General features: G+C 41.2%; 1 protein-coding gene across 1 annotated transcript in view; it reads right to left on the reverse strand.

The window, feature by feature from the left end:
* Positions 1 to 497: 497 nt before the first annotated feature.
* The window catches only part of STAC (SH3 and cysteine rich domain), a 75,434-nt gene continuing 53,136 nt past the window's right edge, over positions 498 to 22,795 (reverse strand). Inside the window, exons 6-11 of the mRNA XM_064443970.1 lie at positions 22,345 to 22,426; positions 17,420 to 17,484; positions 16,441 to 16,529; positions 12,625 to 12,676; positions 12,358 to 12,495; positions 498 to 3,541 (exon numbers count right to left, since the gene is read on the reverse strand). Coding sequence (XP_064300040.1) covers positions 3,443 to 3,541; positions 12,358 to 12,495; positions 12,625 to 12,676; positions 16,441 to 16,529; positions 17,420 to 17,484; positions 22,345 to 22,426 — 525 coding nt within the window. The 3' untranslated portion in view covers positions 498 to 3,442. The remainder of the gene's footprint in view (positions 3,542 to 12,357; positions 12,496 to 12,624; positions 12,677 to 16,440; positions 16,530 to 17,419; positions 17,485 to 22,344; positions 22,427 to 22,795) is intronic.

A 22,795-nucleotide genomic window follows, 5' to 3' on the forward strand; every position in this document is an offset into this window, starting at 1 on the left:
GTCCACAGCTGATGGTGCACTGCAGCATCTGTCTCCAGAGGAAGTCAGTGAGTCAAGATGGCCAAATGTAGAGAAAGATGATAACAAAGTGAGATACTGTGTTATTTACGGATGGGAGGAGATCATGATTCAGGCAGCCCATCCTCAGCTCGTGTTGATAAACTATTCCTAGCACTTATGAAAATATTCGGTAGCCAGTTTTATGCTGTGATGAGCTGTTGAATGGCTTAAAATACATTCTGCTCTGCCAGAAACAAATGTTCAGGATGGCCCCATCACAAAACTTCACTCTGAGTCTACACAAGCTGCGTACATTGCAGAGGAACTACATTAGCAATGGTTTGCCAAACGCGGCAAATGCAAGTGCTGTAGATTTCAAATGGAAATGCACAGTAACATGTGTTGCTGACGGGTTTAGTGAATTTCTTGAAGGTGGATTACTGAAAATGATACAGACTGGTGCAAAGAAGCCAAGAAACATACACTTCTATTCTCCTTCCAACCATCGCATAGTCTTTATTAAGCAGAATATTAAATTAAACCTGAACAGCCTTTATCTCCTAAAATTCAATTTTTCCAAGCATATGCCAGACAAAGTCCATTCCATCTTCTGTTTGACTTTTAACTGCTTGCTAATGCAGTATCTATTGCGAAATGCATATGGTAGGAAAAAAAATGATGGGATGCTCATCTGGATTCAGAGTAAGGCATCCAAAAGAAATTTGAGGAAAGTGACCTTAATCCAGCAGATTTCCTCAGCTTTAAGCATGCAAATAGCCAAGGAATCACATGCTTAAACTTGAGCAGAAACTCATATATGAGCTTCTTGCTAAATTAGGCATAAATTATGTCTCCGTATCAAACAGCAGCAAAAGCCCAGTAAAAAGATAAACAAAATAAACAAAACAAAAAGAAAAGAAAAAAAGAAAATATAACCATGAAAGCTTTGGTTTAGAAGCAATGATTTCTCAGATGTAATACAGTCCACATAAGGTCTGTTTTGTTTTTACTCAGTCACTTTATTATTTATTGCTCAGTATCAAAAAGGAATCAAACCGACATTGATTAAAGGCCATTGTGAGTTGTAGGTAATATTTGTATAATTCTTTGAATAGTATGATGCACATTGTAGGGATAAAATGAAATCATAGGAGACTGAAATTGGAGGGAATCACAGTATGATACAATCATGTAAACAACAGCACATATGTATAGATAAATACAGATTTCCTTTGCCCACTTGATAGGCCTGATCAAAAGTAGCAAATATTTTAATTCCAACAAACACGTGAGTTTTTCCTTTGAACAGGTGAATATATATAAAAAATAATCTTATAAAGCAGACTGGATTAATTGTCTCTACTGCTTTTCCTCTTGATCCTTAAGGCTTATCAGGCTCCTCTGTCCTCCCACTGAGTTTGTTGGTTACTTCGGAAAATGAGCTGAGCAAGTGTTCATTGTTTGAACCGAAAAAACCTCAATTTATAAATTGCTGATATTCCCACAGAAGATATGAAATCAGATACTTTTGATCAGCCAGGAGGACATTAATAATTGGTATAGACCACTTACGTTACAAAGGAGCACATTTCAGCAGCTGGCACCTCTGCAACTTCCTCCTCTGCAATTAAGTGATACGTAAGTGCTGCAAAATGCGTCTCTCAGAGGTTGGAGACTGATTTGCTCTGTGAACTTCTGGTCACGTGTAGAGTTGCACTGGATTTCATAAGGCTTTGTGTAAGATCAGCTATTCAAATAGGGCAACCCAACTATGAGACCTGGACTGTGCCACACAGATTCAAAATTCCTCAGTATATCAAAGCAGACCTGGCAGCTCGTTTTTAGAAATAGCGTCAACTTTGCAAAGGCCTATATTAACCTATCAGGATTTAGGGCATCAGTTTGGGGTTAACTGCAGTAAAGAGTGGCATTCAGTCTGAAGCTGTCAAATAAGGCATGAATTCAGCAGGGGGCTTTGGGATAGGACTTAATCTCTACGTCAAAATACATGCTAAGCTGTTTAAGTGTATTTGGTGCAATTACATCCAATTAAATACTTGGAAATTAGGTTCCCTATCTTTAAACATCATAAGGCTTCTCCTCTACAACAGGATTGGCACTGGCTGACATGTTTAATTTGGTTGAGATCCACAGGTCCCACAGACTGCTCTCCAGGTACCGAAAGGATCATATGCCCAAAACATATTTGAAGATGAAGGCTTATATGGACAAAACAGACCTGTCCGCACAGTTCCACTGGGATGGAGAATATTTATGGGATGCTGTCAGTGGTTTATGCCAAAGAGGAATTCATGTCAGTGTACTTACTGCTGAATCTGCAAAACTTCTGTTTAGCAAATTAAGAAGAGGCCTTTGGTCTGTGAACACAATGCTAAGACACTCAGTGCCTTTCTGTCACGAGTTCTGGATTTCAATAATTGCAGACTTCACCTCTATGTGCAGTCTGTCCTTTCCTAGCATTTTCGGTCTTCCAGGGGGTTAGTTAACTGTTTTATTTTTTATAAATAAGATTAATATATAAAATCTTTTAAGTGCAATAAACACAGAAAAATATAAAAGGTTTCAAGCCGGTGGCTCTCTCCCAGCATTTCTCCTATTTTCTGTATCACCAGATAAAGGTGCAGGAAACACAGAGGGACGCTTCCAAGCAGGCTTGTGAATCAGAGGACTGGCTATTTTTGTGAGCTATGAGAGCAGCCATCACACCCAATGTAGGCTGAGAGCTTTTGTTCGTATACAGAGAAAACAAAGGACACACAAGTTCGCTACTCCTTCACATGGGAAGATTGCACAGAAAGACAAAGCTGCCAACTTCCAGGGCACAGTGCATTTCTCGGACTGACGTTCACATGGTGTCTCCAAACTGCTTTGTTATGAGACTAAACACCAGGATTAAACGCTTAAACTGATCGGTTGATACTGGGGACAAAACTGTAGAACCACAGCCACACTTTACTACAAGCATTGGACTGTAGTACGAGGACAGTTTGAATGGTAGTTTCCCCCCTCCCCCCTAAATACACACTTCAAACAAGAAAGCAGTCCAACAGTTTTCTAAGACACAAGAACAGGACGTGAATTTAGTCCTTCAGAACAAGCTGTCTGTCTCCATCAGGTTCGTAACAGCCATCTTGCACCAGAAATCAGCCAGACCTTTTTTTCCTTACCTTATTCCTGTTAGTATGCAAGGACCTCTCATTTCCCTAGTGTTTTCTGACTATATTCCTTTCAATCGTTCCACTTTTCTTATTTCTTATTGTTGCTGTGGCAGTCTAAATGTCTTTTTCTTCTTGTAGTTGCAGTTTTCTCACTGTTTCCCTGAACATCTGCAAGACAGCCCATCTGGGTTGACACAGTGTGAGATGAGGCAGATAGGCATTGCCAACAAAGGGCTCCTACTGCAGCAAGCAGGCTGTTGAAATCAGATGTTTTCTAAGACATCTATGGGGACAAAGCCTTTCTTCTTCCCGCTGTATACTTTGATAAAGCCATCGTGTTCCTTTTCAGAAGTCACACAAATCTGAATGCAAAGAAGATAGGAAAATAATAAACTCTTTGCCATGATCAAGTGACAAATTATTCCAGGTTGTTTATCAGATGGGTTAGACATCCTGCTAGCTACTTCTATAAGTAGAACAACCCTTTTTAGACTCTCACTACTTTGATAAGAAACTCAAACTCACATATTTAGAGAATTACATTTCCCCCTGCCTTCTTGAAGTACCACATATACATACGAGACATTAAAATTGTGAAGAATTTTCTAGTGGATAAAAGATTTTGAAATGTGAATTATGACTTCAGCCTACTGTAGTAATGGTGATTTAGTTGTCTGTGTATGAAAGGATTGGATATTTCAGATCATGAGCTAGCTGGCGCCCCCAACAGCTGGTGGCAAAAAGTAATCATGATGCCAAGGCGGGTCACTCGTAGCAGCTCATCTGAATGCAAGCATATTCCACTTCGCATGTGTAAGGAGCCCAGGTACTTCTCAGGTGGGTGGTGGGTTGTGTCATTTACTCAGTTCTTGCACCTACAGGTACCTGTGCCTGTTGAGGATACCGAAGTATCTGATCTGAACCCAGCTCTGGGAGTGTGTTTACATAACACCCACTCCAAATGGAGGCAATAAAGGTGAAACTATATGGTCTGTACACTAGTACAACTATTACATCATGGTAATGGTTTGCTTTTCCTGAAGACCTTTGTGATATCAGGTATTTCCTATTTAGGGCCCATCCTGAGATACTTTTGGTAACAGCTGAGCCATTTGAAAGCCTAGTGGCACAGGTGCTTTGGACTGGGCACTTGAGCACAGAGCCATACAAAATACAGAATTATTTTCAAACATCTGTGCCAAGGAACTATGTATTTCCTACTAAACAAACAAGGTTAAAAAAATAGCCATAAAACTGATGGTCTTATTGAGACCAGCTCACTGATTCCTCATGATGTCAGTGCCAGGTATTTAAAGCCCTCTGACTGGACTAACGCTCACAAAGGCTCTGTCTGATAGGTATTTACAGTGTTTAATTACAATAATTCAGAGGGTATGAAATGAACAAAAATGACTTGAAAATGTTCCTGGATAAATGCATTTCAGCATGACTGTTATGGATTGTATGGTGACACCTAAATACCACATCTGAATTCTGGGCCAGCTTGTCCTCCTGTTGTTACATACAGAAAATTTACTAGTACCATTAATGCTGCCAGAGGGAAATGAAAGGTCATGAGAAAGAGGTGAAGCTGTTTCATATTTGCCACCTGCAGTATTTGGAAATGGTCAGGTGCATCTCTGTACCTGCAAACAAAGGTTTGGAAAGCAAATGGACTCATTAATTTTCTTACTTTAGCTACCCAATTAACACTAACTGAATTGGTTCCCTGAGGCAGGACGACTGAGCACACCAACAGAGCTGACATGCAATTAAAAAAAATAATATATTGTTGTTTGGGCTAAATCACACGGAAAGTGTGGGAGAGATATGGAATTGATGCTGTTTAGTTTAGGTATTGTTGCAAGAGAGCCAAGCTCATTTGTGCTCTGAATCCCTAGCAGAGCAGCTGCTCCCTCTCCAGTTACATCACTATTTAGAGGCAGAGAGGTGTAAAGCATGTGTACACAGGAAGGTGTTTCTGACTACTGCTAGGTGTTGGTCTGTGTCTCCTAGAAAAGCTATGAAAACTTCAACAATGAGAGGAAAAAGCCTACAAAGAAACTCCAGACTAAGGATGGTTGAGTGTGGCGGAGTATCCAAGAGCATCCTGGTTGAAAGATGGCCCTTCTTGGTTGACCCCTGCTGCTCTGTGGGAAAATGAATCTTTCCAGACCTGGCTGGTTAAAAGGAATGCCTGACCCCATCACTGTGCTTTCCCCCTAACTAAAGATGTCTGCAAGACCTCTAGCCTTTTGCATGGGCCAAAGAAACCCCCAAACTAGTCAGATCTCCAGAAGGGACCTGCTGCAGGTCTGCACTGCTGCATTTCTGCCTTAGCTTCTGGTGCTGTGCAGAACATATTGCGAGAACAGAGAACTTTTCCTTGATGTCTTGTACTGTCAGCAGAAAGATTTGTGGACAAAAGAAGAATACTGAACTTTCTGAACACTGGTTTTCTTTATTTTTGGAGTGAAAAATGATGGCAGATTTGGTCTTTTTTTCAGAAGGCTTTTTTGGTTCTGCTGCTGGTTTGAGTACTCCTTGATACCAGCGGGAGTGCTCTGCTACAGCAATAGCTTTAGACATTCACTGGGCATGAGGAGCACAAAGCCTTTCTGGAAGAACTCTCACTGTACTTACTAATACGTTGATCTGAATTCTTCCAAATTCCAGCTGAAATTCTTTCACACTAATACACTAATTCTTGCATGTGCTGGCCCCCAGATGGCAGATTTTTTTCCTACTCCTTCCAAAGGAAGGGGATGTGTTGGGGGCAGAGTGAGCTCAGCCACAATATGCCATACTTTCCTAATCCTGTGTGACTCAGGAGGTCCCCTGGGGCTGTGGCAGCTGCTGGAGCTTTCCAAAGGCCTGGAGCTGTTCCAGATTCTGCAGTTTTGGAAGGGAGGGAACACAACACCATCCTTGGTCACTTTTGTCCTCATCCCCTTTTGTGAGTGCTGCCAAGTATTTCACCCACAAGTTGTAGCTTTGGGATTTGGCTCTTGACTTTCTTAGGTGGGTCTAAATCAGGAGTAACCCCAGGTAAGTGCATGGTGGTATCCAGAGTTTTGGACTCCACTTAAAGAATCAGCTGTCGCTGAGGACTAGCTTTGGTGACAGATGGCCAACATGATGGTTGTGAGGGCACAAGGTGCCACAGATACCACCATGGTTTGCTGTATCAATTTGGAAACTACTTAAAATGGCAGCTACTCAGGCTGGCATGTTTTGGGGGGAAGGCTGCTGGCCTGACAAGGTAAGTGAGCCATTGAGCAGCCATCTCCAGTGAATTTGGTTGCAACACAAATGGAGACAAACAGTTGTTTGTTTTTTTTTTCCGTGCTCTGGCTTAAGAGGTTAGTAGTGGGGTAAGCAACCACATCTCAGGCTATTTCTCAGTCATAAGTGATCTTCAGAACTAGCTGAAAGTGGGATCTAATATTATAATGTCACCTCCCCACTCTTTCACCTATTTTTTTTTTAAATCAAAACAACACTAAAAATAAAACCAACAACTGTTTGGATCATGACTGTTGTCTGAACTTGTCAACATGTGCCCTCAGGATTTTTTTATCCATCAGTAAGCCCCAAGCAGATGGGGGATACGAGCAATTAGGAAATGATCCTTTAAGCTGCACAATCATTAGTACTCTTCTGTTCTTCTAAGTCCTGTGCCTTGAATTTAGGCTCAAGTGGCAAATTCTGTTTGTCCAGGAGTAACTTTGTACTCGCCGTAATTTTCTGCAGCTGTCTTCTGTTTATCTTCTCTAGCCCTTATATTTGACCCATCTGTCAGTGACAGAATGGTTCTGATGAAGTAGGAATTTAGTTAGGGGGACAGTACAGTTTCAAGAGCTGTCCTGGACCCTGCAGGCAGTGCCAGGTCAAGAGATTTGAAAGCTCAAGTCTTCTGTTTGTCTGTAAGAATGACAGCACAGCAACACTGAGTTTCTACATCTGCTGCTGCCTGTGCACTGAAGCTCTTGCCTCTGAGCTTTGTTGAATGGAAATAAGAAATTCAGTTTTCATACCCATTCAGCCATAGTGCAAATGATGATGACAGGTTTTATATCAGCTGTTTCATCAGCTTTTGGACTGGGAACACTGGCTTATTTTACCTACAGCACGTATTTAGGGGTTTAAAGATGACCTCGTCTAAGCTGGATGCATAATGGGTTGTGCCCACGTTTTGGACTCTCACAAAACTTGTGTGCCACTCAGTATCTCTGAATGAATGGGGACATCCCTCCCTGTTCAGCAAGACTGATGTCAGTGGAAATCAGAGATAGCTGAAGACTCTCTTCCCCTTAAGTCTAGCTGTGAAGTGCAGCAGTTATACCTGGGAAGCACAGGAAGAACTGCAACATCACTTTCTGCACTGGGTGTGTGTTAAGTGATTCAGTCCAAATGCATAAGTCACTATGATGCAACTGATTTTCAAAGGCAGCTGAGTCATGCTTTTAGCAATTTAGCTCCTTTTAGAGTATCCCAGGATGAAAAATTTGTGGATATAAAGTAATTCCTAGGCAGTGAGGTGAAAAGCCAGGTAGCAACAAAGCAGACTAATCAGAAGAACACTCGAGACAGGTGGATCCCCTGGGGCTGTAGACCTGGCCTGCAATCCCACCTTGTTAAGCCTAACCTCATGGAGTTGTTTAAGCCCATTGCCAGGCTCTTCTGGAGTGGCTGGATCAGATTAGCACACAGCTGCTAATGTATATGTGCCTAAAAGTCGCTCTTCTGGAAATTTGTGTTACTGGGCGTTGGGGTAGGAGGGAAGTTTGTCCCCTGAGCTGTGGTGCCAAGGGGACTGCAAGGCTGACAGCTCTGGTTTGGAGGTTGTGACCATCATAACAGCAGTGGCCCATCTGCAGTCACCACAGAAGCTGGCTGGGAGATGCTTAAGGTGATGGCTATTTTATATCAGTGACATTTATAAAACAGATCCATTGCAAAATGGATCTGTTGCACTGACCTTTATGTAAACTCACAGTCCACATTTGGATGAGGCAGAGAATTTCTGATTGCCAGTCTGGTTACAAATGTCATGGTTTGGGTCATTTCTATTGCACACGACCACTTGTGCAATTTAAAATCAGTTGTGTTATTTAATCACAAAAAGCCCAGCTCTAAAGTGGTTTGTATTAGTGTGACTGTAGACGTCAGAGAGGCTGCCCATGAAGGGTGTGAGTAGGTTTTTATTTTAGAGGTTATTTCCTTTATTTAAGTAGACTATTATAAGAGGAGTAAAAACACATATTCAAACAATAGATTATTATGACTTATTTAAAGATAAAGATGATAAAAAATGTTAAAGGCATTTTAAGAGATGCTTTTCCAAACATTGGTGATATATTAGATACATATTTTCAAAATGGTGACTTTAGTGAAAAGAAGTCAAATCAGAGCCTGTAGTGATGCAAATAAGCATTTGTATAATGTGTGGTAACAAATTCGGGCAGGCTAGAGCAGAAGTTACAGGATGGAGAAAACTTTAAATATCCAAGTGATAGTACAATCAATCAGACTTGGAAATTACACAGCCAGTATTTTGTGTAGAAAGAGTGGAAAGTCACAGAAATTGGCTGGGTTTGGTTTCCCTGTTAATTATCTCCCTTTATTAATGTCAGAGTGTACTTCTGCCTCCCTCCCATAGATTCCTGACTGAACCCTGTGGTGACCAGTCATCTTATGAATTTGTTTCAGGACCCACAAATCTGTCAGTGAACACTAAGCTCCAAGATGTTGATGTCTCTGAAACAGTACACTTTTTCTCCCCCAGGATGGGCTTCATATTTCATAGCGAAATTTTCAAGGGACCCTTTGTGAAGACCAGCACATGCATATTGCTCAAGATGGGTGAGTGAATTGTGTTGGTTTCCTTCAGTACCCTTCTTGAGTACTGGCCTTTCCAGAAAGGTTTGCATAAAGCTGAAGCTCGCAATGTTACTCCCAGGTCATGAAACTGCCAAGTGATTCCATAGAAAGCCTCACCCACTCTGTTTCAAACTTTGAAAATACCTCTGCTTACCTGAAATGGTTTTTCTTAAGGTATTCTTGTGGCTTTGTTGATGTGAATATGTTGTCTTTTGCCTTACAAGAATAGACTCTCTACCTGGGAACATTGATATAAGGCACAAAGGGGATAGAGACCTGCAGTATAAACCGTGGATGGTATCAAGCAATATACTGAAAATTCTTATTACTGTTACTGGATAAGTTTTCCTGGTGGCATATCTTGCTTGTCTTCATTGTCAGAATGGCTCTGGATTCTTGTTAGAATCTGTAGAATATGATCCAGTGAATTAACAGTGTAAAATGAAGACATTTTGCTGTACTATAGCCACAGGAATTTATTAGACCAGTTAATGAGTTTTTCTAGCTAAAGTGAGACTTGACAAGAATTGGTAGCAATGAATAATCTCCCCTTCTTGCTATTCTGGGACAAGCTTGTGCTTTGCATGTAGTACATACATTGTGCTCACAGACTCTGGACACTGTGCCCAGAGGCAGCTAAAATAGCTGCTTACATCTCACAGAATCCCACAACAGAAGAAAAAAAAAACAAACAAAAAACCCAAAACAAACAAAAAAATTCTGTCAAACTTTTCCCAGAAGTCCTATTCGAATGATTGTTTTTTTCTTTTTATCCCTTCCCTACTACACCCCTCTCTGCTTCACATTGAAAACAATGGGGAAATAAAGGACAGAAGTAAGAGAAATGGCCAAAGAAAGAAGAAAGGATATCTGACTTTGAAATAAAAAATAAATTTTTAAAGTAAAAAATTCCCAATAAAAATTAAAATGTTTTTCACAAACAGAGTTGTTCCACAGCAAAGGCAAAGTTGTTCTGCTAAGAAAAAAAAAAGATGAAAAAATTGGGCTGTTCAGGCAGTGATCTCCATAGCAGGCACACGGCCCACAGGCTGGGTTTAGGAGTCCTTGTGCTCCTGTCCCCACACTGCTGCTACATGTCAGCTATGTGCAGGCTGCCAGTTCTCACAAGAGACTATTATGCAGGACTCAAACCCTGCATGGGGGTTCGGGGGAAGCAGATGAGTGTTAATGGCTTCGCTGTGACTGTCCTACCTGGAAATTACTCAAAATGGCCTTGAAGCTACTTGAATGTCCCCTTTTTGCATAATTTGTGCGAGGGTGGAGTGGGATCTGTTGCCTCAGCTCCTTTCCTCTCATGTCTCTGCATTCGTGTGTTTGTTCAGTCTGATCTCTGCCCTCTGTTTATGCCAAATATTTATTTCATTCTTCCTCTGAGGCCTCTCCTATGTTGAGTGAGAACCTGACAGCATTCACATTCAACCTCAGCATTTGCATGGGTTTGAGATAGAGCTGAATAAGTCTGCTAAGAAAGAGAGTAGACAGATGGGTTGGATTCATCCCTTCCTTTAGCTCCTGCCCTACCAGAGACAATGACAAGCTCCTGACTGCAAGCTCCCTTGTGAGCCTATTATGAAATAGGGACAATAGGAAGTCCTCGTGCTTAGGTGAAGCTGCCAGACCTGCCATGTGGAAACTGTGGTTCTGTGAGAAATGAGACAAGAAGCTGCGCCCTCACTGTTTGCAGCAGCAACCATACTAACAGAAAGGATCCGGTACTGATGAGAAGGGACTCAGACCTTGACCATTCCCTCATGCTGGCGCGCCACATTCCCACACTACAATTTCCCCAGGCTTTGCCCTTGTGCATTGCTTATTCTAGAGCACAACCAGTGCAAAACCTCTTGTTCTGCTTTGGTAATGTTTTTTTTCCCCTTTATGTGCACATACATAAACAATCAAAAGAGGTGCTGGGTGAAAAGAATTAAGCACTTTCTCTGTTTCTAGCAACTTCAGGGCTGCCCAATGTACTATGGGCACAGGGGCGGTTAAAATATATTCTGGTCACTGCATTGCTGTGCCTTCCTTTAAAAGGTGTGTATATCAAGGATTGTTAGCACTTGTGTGTTTTGCTATGCCACAAGGCAGCAGCAGCAAAGGTACGCCAGTGGAGTGAAGCACTGCAGAAATTCCATGTGGAAAAACCTGTGGCCCTGAAGTCTACCCTGATGCTGACTTCTGCTCTACTTTATTAAAATCAGTGGTTGCCCAGGCACTTAAGGCAAACAGTTCCTGGTAACATGACATTTTTTGCCAAAGAAAAGGAAATACCTAATGTGGTAAGAACATTAGGCTTCACAAGAGGCAGTGAGAAAAATCTAGCTTTCTATTTCATCCAGGTGTCAGAGAAGCCAGGCTACGCACCTCACTTAGTCAACCATCTTCCTATTCACATGAGCTTATGCCACAAACCTGTCCCTTAATGTAGCTTTTGAGCCTATCCTTCTTTCATTTTACCTCAGCAAGCATTTACACCCCAGAATCACCAGACTTGACACTTGGATGTATTAAATATCTGGTCAAAATTTAAAATTACTTTTAAATTCAGACCATAAACGCATCTCATAATGGCAGCCATAGCTTTCATCTTGTGAATGCACCTGAATGACACAAAGTAGAAAGAGCTGCTTAAAGTACACTGAGTAACGGACCTTGTGAGTCTTCACTGTACGTGGTGTACTTGAACTCACAGCAGCATTTCTAGTTTAGAACAAATTACAGCCTTAGAGAGGATGTGTAAGTGGTGACACAATCCATTAATGATTAAAGATACTTCGCAACTGGTGAGTAAGAGTTAAAATTAAGATTTACAGGTTGGTTTGGTGCTGTCTTAACTCTGCTGCTGAACGAGCAGTGTTTAGATCTTTAGGCAAGGTAAGGTCTGGGAAGGGAGCCACTATCTTTTATTAGATTAACTCTAATAGTGAGGAGAAAACCGAACCATTTTTCAAGTACACAAGCTCCACCTCTAAGAATGTGTTTTCTTTAAGCTATCCCTCTGAAGTCAGTAGGAGAGTGCATAATATGTAAAGTATCTTTATGAATGCCTGTGAGGCTGAAAACTTAGGCTATGTTAGGTAGGGTGTACGCATTTGCACAACACCAACTTTGCTCTTAACTGACTACTAGACACTATTACCATACAAATAATAAATTTTGTAGTAAAATTGCAGTGAACAGCATCTGCCTATGCTCATCTTGCACAACTTACTTTCCAGTCATTTGTCAGACGGCTGGATGCTCAAGTCTGGTGGGGATCTGGCACAGGGGAACTTACCTGGTTCTCTTTCAGGGTTATCTGTCCCTGTTCCTTGCAGCCAATGAATGTCCTGATACACCGATAAATCTTCTCATCCTGTTGCACTCTTTGAACAAAGTTAGCAGGAAAAAATCCAGTTCTGTCATCAATTTTCCCCTGTGGAGAAAACATATTGAAAGCAGAAGGTTGTTAACACTAGTAGCTTTAATACAAGTTCAGTAATGAAAATAATATCTTTTTCCCTTTGGAAAGAAAACAGATAGATATAAAATAATTAGCATATACCTTCCACCAGTCTTCATTGGAGTCTTCCAGAAGTGTGATCATGTCCCCTGGCCTATAAGTAGAATAGGAATAGGAGTTAAGATGACTTTTAATTGATATGCTTCATCAGCTTCTACAATTACCTTCTAATAGAAAGGTGGCCCTACCTTGGTCATTTTATCTGAGCATTCACTGCAGGTAGACTCAACGAGGCAGCAAGGTTTTATTCAATCATACATGGTAATGTAGAAAGACAGCCTCTGTATATTGGGGCTAGATCTTTAGTTTGAGGCAACATCTGTGAGCTGGAATTTTTGCTTCCTGTTTAATGAGAAACTGTTTAAAATACAGGCCCTATTTTTTACAGGCATTGTCTTATTACTTCACGACATTTCACATTGTTGGGATACACCACTTTATCATCTGTGTTTTCAAGCTGTGATTGCAGAAGGAAGGCAGCAGGAAAATAGTTCTATTTAACTGACAAAGGCAATTAGTCAGCAGGGATATAATTCTGCCCAGGAATGTATTTTTGATTTGAATGGGACATATTTACCTTTATAATGTGTGGTGCAGGGTTGTAATTGCTAAGTATCAGCATCCAGCTGACTAGTTCCAAAGCAGAGCTAGGAGAATGATTTGGCTAGGAATGCTAATAGCAAAATGTGCTGAGCTGATATTGTGCAGGAAGTTGAACAGTTGTTTGACCTCCTTCCCCCCATTGGTGGCACTTCATCAACGTTATTATGTAATTACAATAGCGCTGCATTGTAGGAAGTAAGTGGCAGCCCATTTCCAAATGGATTAATCTCAGAAAGTTCTGTCTGCTTTGATCTTAATAAAATTAAAAGTTGACCTCTTCCCTTGACTTCCCTGTTAGGCTTATGGTATTGTTGAGGTATCAGCACAAGAGCTTGCAAATGCGTCTGGAGCATGTGATGGATAATGGGTCCAATTTAATGGGCTCTGTCAGAGCATGCATAGAAGTTATGACCTGTCTAGGATGCAGCTGGAGGTGGGGGTGGTGCTGGGCCTTTTTGGCCCACTTGTCCAGTGGTTATCATCGCTGCTGACAACTGGAGAAACAGGCATTTAGCCTTCCAACACTGTGATTTGAACCACTTTTCCAGCTTTCACAGAAAGGTGCTTTCAATAGGGCACCAGGGTAGGATTTTCTTCAAACCCTCTTCAGGAATCTGTTCCAATGTGTTTGGAACAATTAAATGTTGCTGAGGTGAGAAAGGAAGCTAAAGAGAAAGGACAACTTGGTATCCTAGTGCTAAAAGATTTCTTCCATGGGAAAGGACTTCTGAGTCCCTTATTCCAGTTAATGTTTAATATAAAACACTTAAAGAGGTTTGAGGGAGCCCATCTTGCCACTTCAAAGTGAATAGATTGTAACACCATTGGAGCCCTTACACTGCAAGGAAGAATTCTTTCAACAAGAAGGATTTATAAAGCCCCATCCTCCAAATACCCTTCAGCGTGGATGTTAGAAAAATAACACAGAAAATATGAATTTATTTTGCTGTCAGAGAAAGATGGCAACTGAACCTAAAACCTCTCCATATCAGTGGTCTGAGCACTGAGATTTTTAGATGCAAGATCTGCAGATTTTGCTTTCTGATATTTTTTTAGCACAGGGCTAACATAGATTTTAATCTTAAAAAAAGGATTAAAAATAGAAGTCCCAGCTGGACCTATGCTAGTCTTGCTTTCTAGATTTAGGCTGCTAATCCCTGAAAAGGGGCAACTTGCTTGGTGTTTACTACTGTTTGAAATTACTCTCAGGTCTCATCTTTTTCTTCTGTAAATCACAACCCTGTATAAGTTGTCTGCCCTACATCAGTGCTCTAGATTTGAGTAGGTGGCAAGATAGGTGCTCATTAACCCTGAAGTGGCCAGGAAACCACTGATGATCATTGTAGGTCTCCTCCAACTATTCTATTCTATTCTATTCTATTCTATTCTATTCTATTCTATTCTATTCTATTCTATTCTATTCTATTCTATTCTATTCTATTCTATTCTATTCTATTCTATTCTATTCTATTCTATTCTATTCTATTCTATTCTATTCATTGCAGCGCCTGAAACCTGGGGCTGCCTGTCTCCAGGACTTTCCACCTATTGTAAAATAAAGCCATCTCTTAGAATAAGCATATTACTGGAATATCCTACTTTACTTACACCAGAGCTTTGGAAAACCTGACTGGCTGCATCTGTTGTTGAGGAAGAAATCAAGGTTGTGGCAAGTGCTAATTACTGCTGAAATCAGGGCTGGCACCTCTCCCCTGCAGTAATCTGCCACCCATCGCATCCCCTCACAGGTGAGCTGAGATCTTCAGAAATCTCCCCTACCTTTTCTTCTCAGCTCAGCTACTTGCCTTCATTATGTTATGGCTGATCAGTGTCTGGCTGGTCCCTGACTTGGGTTCCCAGGACAGTGCTTGTCAGTCTTGACAACATTGTTATGCTGAACTCACCTCCAGCAACTCAACTATGTTAAATGAAAATTCATGCAACTGAGCTGAATCTTGACAGGCTCTGCAATGACCAGAAAACATTACTAACTATTTGGCATCCCTTATGAAGCAGTCTTAACCCATGTATTAATGAATTTATGGCCATGGGACAAACAACACTGCTGTAGCTGAGTAACACTAGTCTAAAACCTGGCTGGTGTCTCTGGAAAAAGCCTGTTAGTCATGACAGTCCAGGTTGCAGACCACAGGTTGCTTTTCCCTTAATATGAGTGGCTGGAGAATTTTGGAGAATGATGTGTTTTCTGGATTGCTATGTCTTAATGAGGATGGTAGTCCAGTGCAGGCTTGTCTGAGAGGAGTTCCTTTTCATGGAACAAATGCACAAGGTGGAATACACCCCCCTAAAGGAGCAGAATGCGAAGTGGAATCCCTCAGCAGAATAGCTGGCAAGTTGTACTAAAGGTCACCATATGCTGTGGTTATTTCCTGAAGAGCTGACATTCCTAAAATAATGATCAGGAAATGCCAGCAAAGCAGAATGATGGGGAAGCTTGTAATTTCTGCCTTACATCCTACCCATTAGTTCCAGAGTGATAAGAAGGCACAGCTGGGAACAGGAAAAAGGCTTTCAGTAAAGGAGAGGCTGACAATAGGGGCATTTCTCTGGCAATTCCCAAAATTCTGTGGCATGTGCATGATTATTTTGATGTAGGGGATGCCTTGAAGAGAGCTGACACATTTCATGACAAGAGCTCTAGCAAGACAATGCAAAATGTGAATAGCATGAGTCAAACTAATTGCACCAAATGAAAAGATGCCCTTTTACTTCAGTAGGCTTGGATTAGACCTTGCAGTACTAGCAACTGATGCAGAACTGAGGAAGATAATGTTAAAAAAGAATACAATTAACAAGGTTATTTTTGCAAAGATCAGAATGCATCTTTCTCATGTGAGAACACTGTCATCCAACAGCTGGACTTTGTTCTCTTTTCCCAGACATAACCTGAATGTGAGGGAAAATCAAACAGGATTGGTAAAATGTTCAGCATTAACATGAGAGCTGGTGAGGAATTTGTAGTTGAAAACTTCAGGTTGAAAAAGCAACTAAAAACTAAGTATTTTCTAGATGAAAGCCATTTTGCTCCTAAAGTGACGTAAGTGTTTTTGAAAGTTTTTACTATTGTGTCCTTGCCAAAATGTTGGTCAACAGCTTTTTATCTATGAGAATATCTTTGTATCTACAAGTGGATACCCCTATAAAAAAACCCCTCCCTTCCCTGATGTCATATACAGCCATATGAGCCTCAGTTTGCATGGGTCAAATCAACTGATAAATATTTTGGGGCTTTACCTCATCTCCAAGTCTTCGTTTTCTTGTGGTACAAATTTGTACAAGGCAACATAGGTGTTCATTTGTAACGTGCTTTTATAAAATGGTCCCTTTAAGAAAAAAAGAGAAAGAGAAAATATAAATATCTGTCCTGTGCAGGAATTTGGTTCACTTTGTTAGAGACCAAGGAAACACCGCTTGATCTTCCAAGAAATGAGCTGGAATCTTCTCATGGTTTTCACACCTTGGAGCACTATGGCCCACTAAGGCAGTAACTATCTTCATTTAGAAATAAGATCTTTTGAAGCCCAAGACCAAATTCCAGGCTTCTAAAGAACACAGGCAGAAATCTGTACAAGTTGGTCTTTTGGGTGAGATCTTAAAAATGAGTCTGCCTTTTGCTCTCTGTTAATGTATGATTCTTATGAGCCCAGTAGTGTATTACTGACTTTATATGAGGTGTCTACTATATAGTCCTCATTATGGATGGAGCTAGAGTTGTACAGTCCACAGGTCCAAAAAACAGGGTGGGAAAATCACTTTCTTAAACAGAAAGCTGCTTGCATTGGGCTTCCAACAGAGAAGAATGGCTACTCCCCCTCCTCCCTTTCTCTACTGGTAATCTGGAGGGAAAAAAGCATGTAAACCAAACCCCAAATATTTTTTTCAAATCAAATCTGTGATTTTTATGTTACTGCAGTTCTATTGTAATGACATGGCCTCCCCACTGGATCTTTTGTGTTCACAATATCAATTTATAATACACAGAAGACCATAAAAGGGACCATAATGGGTAAACCAAAGAGCCATACAATCTTGTATATTGCTTCCAACTGTGGCCCATGGCCCAGAAGTGGTGTAACAACATGACGGTCAGATATCAATGCTTCTCAGAATAGTGCCCCAGCAGACCTATTCATGGTCCTCAGCTATCCATAAAAACAAGAATTTTATATGACTTCATATTCCCATTGCATTCTCACAAAATTTATGCCCATACCGGGGAATGTATACTTTTTGGTTCCTCTCCAAAGTGTTCCGTGCCGTTTTCGGAGTATGTAAACACTGAAATAAAGCAAACACATGACATTTTAAGAGTAGTTTAAGACTCTTCACCTCAACAGGATCACTTTTAGTTTGTTAATCTCTTGCCTTTCCCCCTTACTTTCTTTGATCCCTTATGCTCTCCTCTGAACCCTTCTACACCCCCAACCAAACCACGTATACCACTGGCACATTGCACAAAACAGTATCTGTCCTGAAGAATTTACAATGAAACGAAATAAACCATTTTGATCAGATGAATATACACAAGTACAGCACTGGGAATAGAACCTAGGTCCCCTAATTACATTACTATTTAAAGTCCAGCAGCCTTTTTCTCACATTGAATGTTGCATTTTCATGCTTAAGCTGAACAGTATTTCTCTTTTAAAGCACCTGCAAAACCTGATGACTGTATATAAGCAATATTGTGGGAAGTTTTTATGCAAAATCCCTTATTCCCCATCTTTGACCCTCTATCTTCGAATGTTTGATAGCCTTCTTTGGTGTCCCTCTCCAGAGGTACCTGTCTGGGGAGCATTGGATATGCTGCCTCTCTCTGATTTTATAGAAGATGCCTGAATTTATTTCAAATTGGGGTGGGTTATCTAAGACCTGTATGTGTGAAAATTTGCTTCAAAGTTACTAAATCAGAAACTCTCAGAATAAGACAATGGTCACAACACCTAATTGTAGAATCACAGAATCGTAGAATGCCAGGTTGGAAGGGACCTCAAGGATCAGCTGATCCAACCTTTCTTGGCAAAGGCACAGTCTAGACAAGATGGCCCAACACCCTGTCCAGCTTAATCTTGAAAGTGTCCAATGTTGGGGAATCCACCACTTCCCTGGGGAGATTACTCTAGATGCTGATTGTTTTCACTGTGAAAAATTTTCCTCTTGTGTCCAGTCAGAATCTCCCCAGGAGTAACTTGTACCCATTACCCTTCATCTTTTCTGTGTGACTCCTTGTAAAAGGGAGTCTTCATCTTCTTCGTAGACACCCTTTAAATACTGTAAAATGGTGAAAAGGCCTCCCCTAAGCCTTCTTTTCTCAAGGCTGAACAAATCCAGTTGTCTCACCCTTTCCTCATAAGGCAGGTTTCCCAGTCCTTTGATCATCTTTGCGACCCTTCTCTGGACCCTTTCCAGCCTGTCCACATCTTTCTTATATAGTGGGGACCAATACGGGACACAGTATTCCAGGTGTGGCCTGACAAGCACTGAGTAGAGAGGGATAATGACTTCTTTACATCTGCAGATGATGCCCTTGTTGATGCATCCCAGCATCCTGTTGGCTATCTTTGCTGCAGCAGCACACTGTTTGCTCATATTGAGCTTGTTGTCCAGCAGGACTCCCACACCCCTTTCCACAGAGCTGCCTCCCAGCTGGGTAGATCCGTAGATTCCAGTCTGTGCTGCACTCCTGTTTATGTTTGTCCAGGTGCAAGACCTTTGACTTGTCCTTGTTGAACTTCATAAGGTTCTTGTTAGCCTACTCTTCCAGCCTTTCCAGGTCTTCCTGCAGGGTGGCTCTCCCTTCCAAAGTATCTACTTCCCCACTCAGTTTGGTATCATCAGCAAGCTTCATCAGGGTACACTTGATCCCATCATGCAGATCACTTAGGAAGACAGTAAACAGCATTGGGCCCAATACTGATCCCTGGGGGACCCCACTTGTGACAGGTTGCCAGTTTGAGAAGGAGTTATTTACCACCACCCTCTGGGTGTGGCCTGTCAGCCAGCTCCCCACCACTGCACAGACCAATTCTCTAGACTGTAATGCATCGGTTTCTCTAGGAGGAGGCTATGGGAAGCCATACTGAAAGTCTTGGCAAAATCCAGGTAGACAATGTTCACCACTTGCCTCACATCAACTAAGCAGGTTACTTTGTCATAGAAGTCAATCAGGTTTGTCAAGTGTAATTTGCCCTTGGTGAATCTGTGCAGCCTTTTCCCAATCACGTTTTCATTTGGCTTGTGGCAGCCCCCAGGAGCATTTGTTCCACAACTTCCCCAGGGACTGAAGTAAGACTGATGGGCCTATAATTTCCTGGATCCACCTTTAAGCCCTTCTTGTAGATTTTGACCTAACATACCTGATATCTAATCAGTTACCTTCTATTGTAATTGTTTCATGAGCTGACTGATGCCTGTCCTCAGTTATGTCCCTAGAAAAACCACAGCAGCTTAATTACATTGACTGAATTCCCCTTTCACATGTTAAGAATTGCCTGGTGTTTCTTGCTTCTGAATGAAGTTCTGAATATGATTTTAGTAGCTGGATTTTTTGACCAGCTAGAACCATCAGCATCTTCTCCCACTATTTACCTCTGCAGGTGTTTTGAGCAGAAGCTGGATTTTGTAGTCTCTAACAATTTGGAAATCTCCAAAATGGTAATAAGCAGCAGGCTGTCTGACTGCATTTTCTCTTTGTTTCTCCGTGATAGTTACATGTGTTTTGGGGAAAGAAGGTGCCACAGAACACCTAACTGCTGAATTTCTTTCCTCCTCTGCTCTTTCACTTGCTCATCCTTTGTTCCATTAACACATATTTCTGTGGCTATTCTACACTGTAAATAACAACTAAACAAAGAGTCCTTGAAGAAGTATTGAGTGGAATAATAAGGTTCCTTGACAGTAGAAAGTTGTACTTAGAAATTGAAAAAATGTAGTGTTCTTGTAACAGAGGAATGATAGCTAAAATGGCAGCCACAGACTGCATGAGAAAGATTTGGTACGAAGTGATACGCATCCATGAGCACACAAAAGCACATGTTCTCTGATAAAATGTAAGACAATATAATAGTCATAAAGTCCGATGTGTGAATGTGAAGACAGCATCTGAGCTGATACCTGCAGCGTTTAGCCTTAAAACATCCCAAGTTGTGTCCAGGTGGTCTGACTGCAGCTGACCTGGGGGCCTCACCGTGCTCCTCACCAAGTTCTGTTGTAGAGGGACCCTGACCCTCCAAACTGTCCTGAGTACCAGAGGGAAAAACCTTAAAAATAAAACTAATTTCCTCTCTCTTCTAGTATAGGGGTATATGTATATCTGACATCAGTATAAAGGGATGTAAAATGCTGCCATTACAATCTGGCAACATTAGTGTCCTACTCAAATTGCTATGATTTGGTTTTTATGTCCAGAGGAAAAGTTAGGGAGGCAAATAGAAGTTCTGGTGAATAATGAATTGGGTAACAAGGAGCATTTTGGACTCACAGAAAGTCATTCACCAGACAAAGCGGAAGTATTTCAGCAGCATGTTTGAAGCAATTTCTGCTTGGTGACAGAAAATAAAGCCAAGTTACTAATTTTACAGCCTTGTGAGCAGTGGAGCTGACCCAGCAGGTGGGGAGGGAGTATGAAAAGGATTTTACCGTTTCCATAGCTTGTGCAAACAGTGCGGACAGTTTATTAAAAATCTACCAAGGGGAAATTTTTGGAGTGACTGATGCATAATTTATACCCTGAGCCTCTGAAGGATGGATTGTAAAAAAGCCAGTGCTGATCAAAGGAATCGTTAATGTGCTATGGAAGTTGTTTGGAGGTTTGACATATATTGAGTTTTTAAACTAATCTCTTTGAGTAAGTTCCTTGAATGCCTCTCAGTGCATTCAGTGAATGCAGATCTCAGAGAAAAAAGTTTCTTTGAGTTTCAGAAATGAAACTACTGATTGAAAATGAAATAAAAATTTATGTGAAAACTCAAACAAGGCCAAATTAATCTCAGGCTGGCAGGATTAAACAATGTGAAGTTGACTGAATTCTTTATCTTTAACCAGGTCAGGTCAACTCACATTTGCAAGGCAGAAAACCTAAATAAATTGTCAGGAGAAAGCAGATAACATAGATGGGATGTTCACAAAATGAGAGGGAGGAAATGACTGAACACAGTGAGAAGTGATGGGTCCAGGAGGGGAGGAAAGGAATAAAGAGGTAGCATAAAATGAGAATGGACAGCTGAAGCTGGCATTTCACCTACATGAATTGCTAGCAGCATGTAATGAGCATTCTGGGTCTAACAGAAGAAAACTATGCTCTCTGTGACTTATTTTTGTGGTGTACATCTCATGTGAGATTCAGCAAAGCACCCTTCAGGTGCTGTTAGAGAAGTTGCTCTGATGGTTAGGCCTGAAGTTTTGCTTAGTTCTCCAAAACTCTTTGTACTTATTAATTCCCTTACCATGACTGAGTTCAAGGACAGGGTCACAAACATCATCCTTCAGTGGTTGAGATTTCATTACTAAGCTCTCGATTGGTATGTTGGTCTCAAAATCCCAATCTCAAAATACCAATGCTGTAAAGACATTACTGTTGTACTGCAAGCAGAATTGGGCTATTAAGATTAGATGGGTACATCTAATTGGGCTATTAGATGGGCACATACTATAGTTGTACTGAGAAGCTGCAATTACAATCAGGATTTATTGTGTTGGATATTTTACAGACATATGGGTATTATATGATTCATTTCCCGTCCCAAAGAGATTATGGCATATAGAGACATGTAGACAAGTCAAACATATGGAAGGGAAAAGACGTATTTCTGTTCCACTCTGCCGATGTGGAACTGAAGCATGTTAAGTGATTGATTAGTCTACAGTCATGTTCGTGAAGCGTAGGAGTTAGGGAATAGGCGTGAACCTTGTCCAGTGTCGAGTCTGGACACAACAAATTAAGAAAACTGGTGGGTTGAATTTCATCTGAATGGCAAAAAGAATTGCCTAAATTCTTGCACCAACTGCATGCCCCCCTCACCTCCCACTCTGAAAACCAGAATGCTGCTAAAACATGGACATGCCATGAAAAAAAATCTGAAGTAGGTTGTACACAGGCCTATACATCCAAAGATGCTATCCTGGTCTAGCAGCACTCACCACTGTTGCTGCGTTTCCTGCTTGTGCCAAGGGTGCCTGCAGAGCTATCGCCTTCCTCAGGAACTTCTGCCAGGTCAGCTGTCTGCGGGGACAGAAAAGCAAATGAGGTGGGATAAGCCAGAAACAAGCAAGCGATGAGGTGAAATAAGACCACACAGACCCTTTGGGGAATGCAATACTTGGGTGCTATCAGAGCAGAGCAAGTCAGCCTAATGGGATTGCAGAAAACATTGTATCTGGTGATGCACAACAAATACCTACTTCACAAGGAGCAGTGAAAGCCCAGAAAGAACTCCAGAGCAAGTTTCCAGTCTGAAGTACAAAAGATTTCTGCAGTATGAAGTGAAGTGAAAGTTAAGGAACAAAAGGATTAAGGTAAACAATGTGGTTTTCTGTATAAAATAGAAGGGGCTTGGGGGAATTTTTAGATCTTGCAGGTATACTAAATATC

This window comes from Phalacrocorax carbo, chromosome 2, assembly GCF_963921805.1.
Source record: "Phalacrocorax carbo chromosome 2, bPhaCar2.1, whole genome shotgun sequence".
NCBI lineage: Eukaryota > Metazoa > Chordata > Aves > Suliformes > Phalacrocoracidae > Phalacrocorax > Phalacrocorax carbo.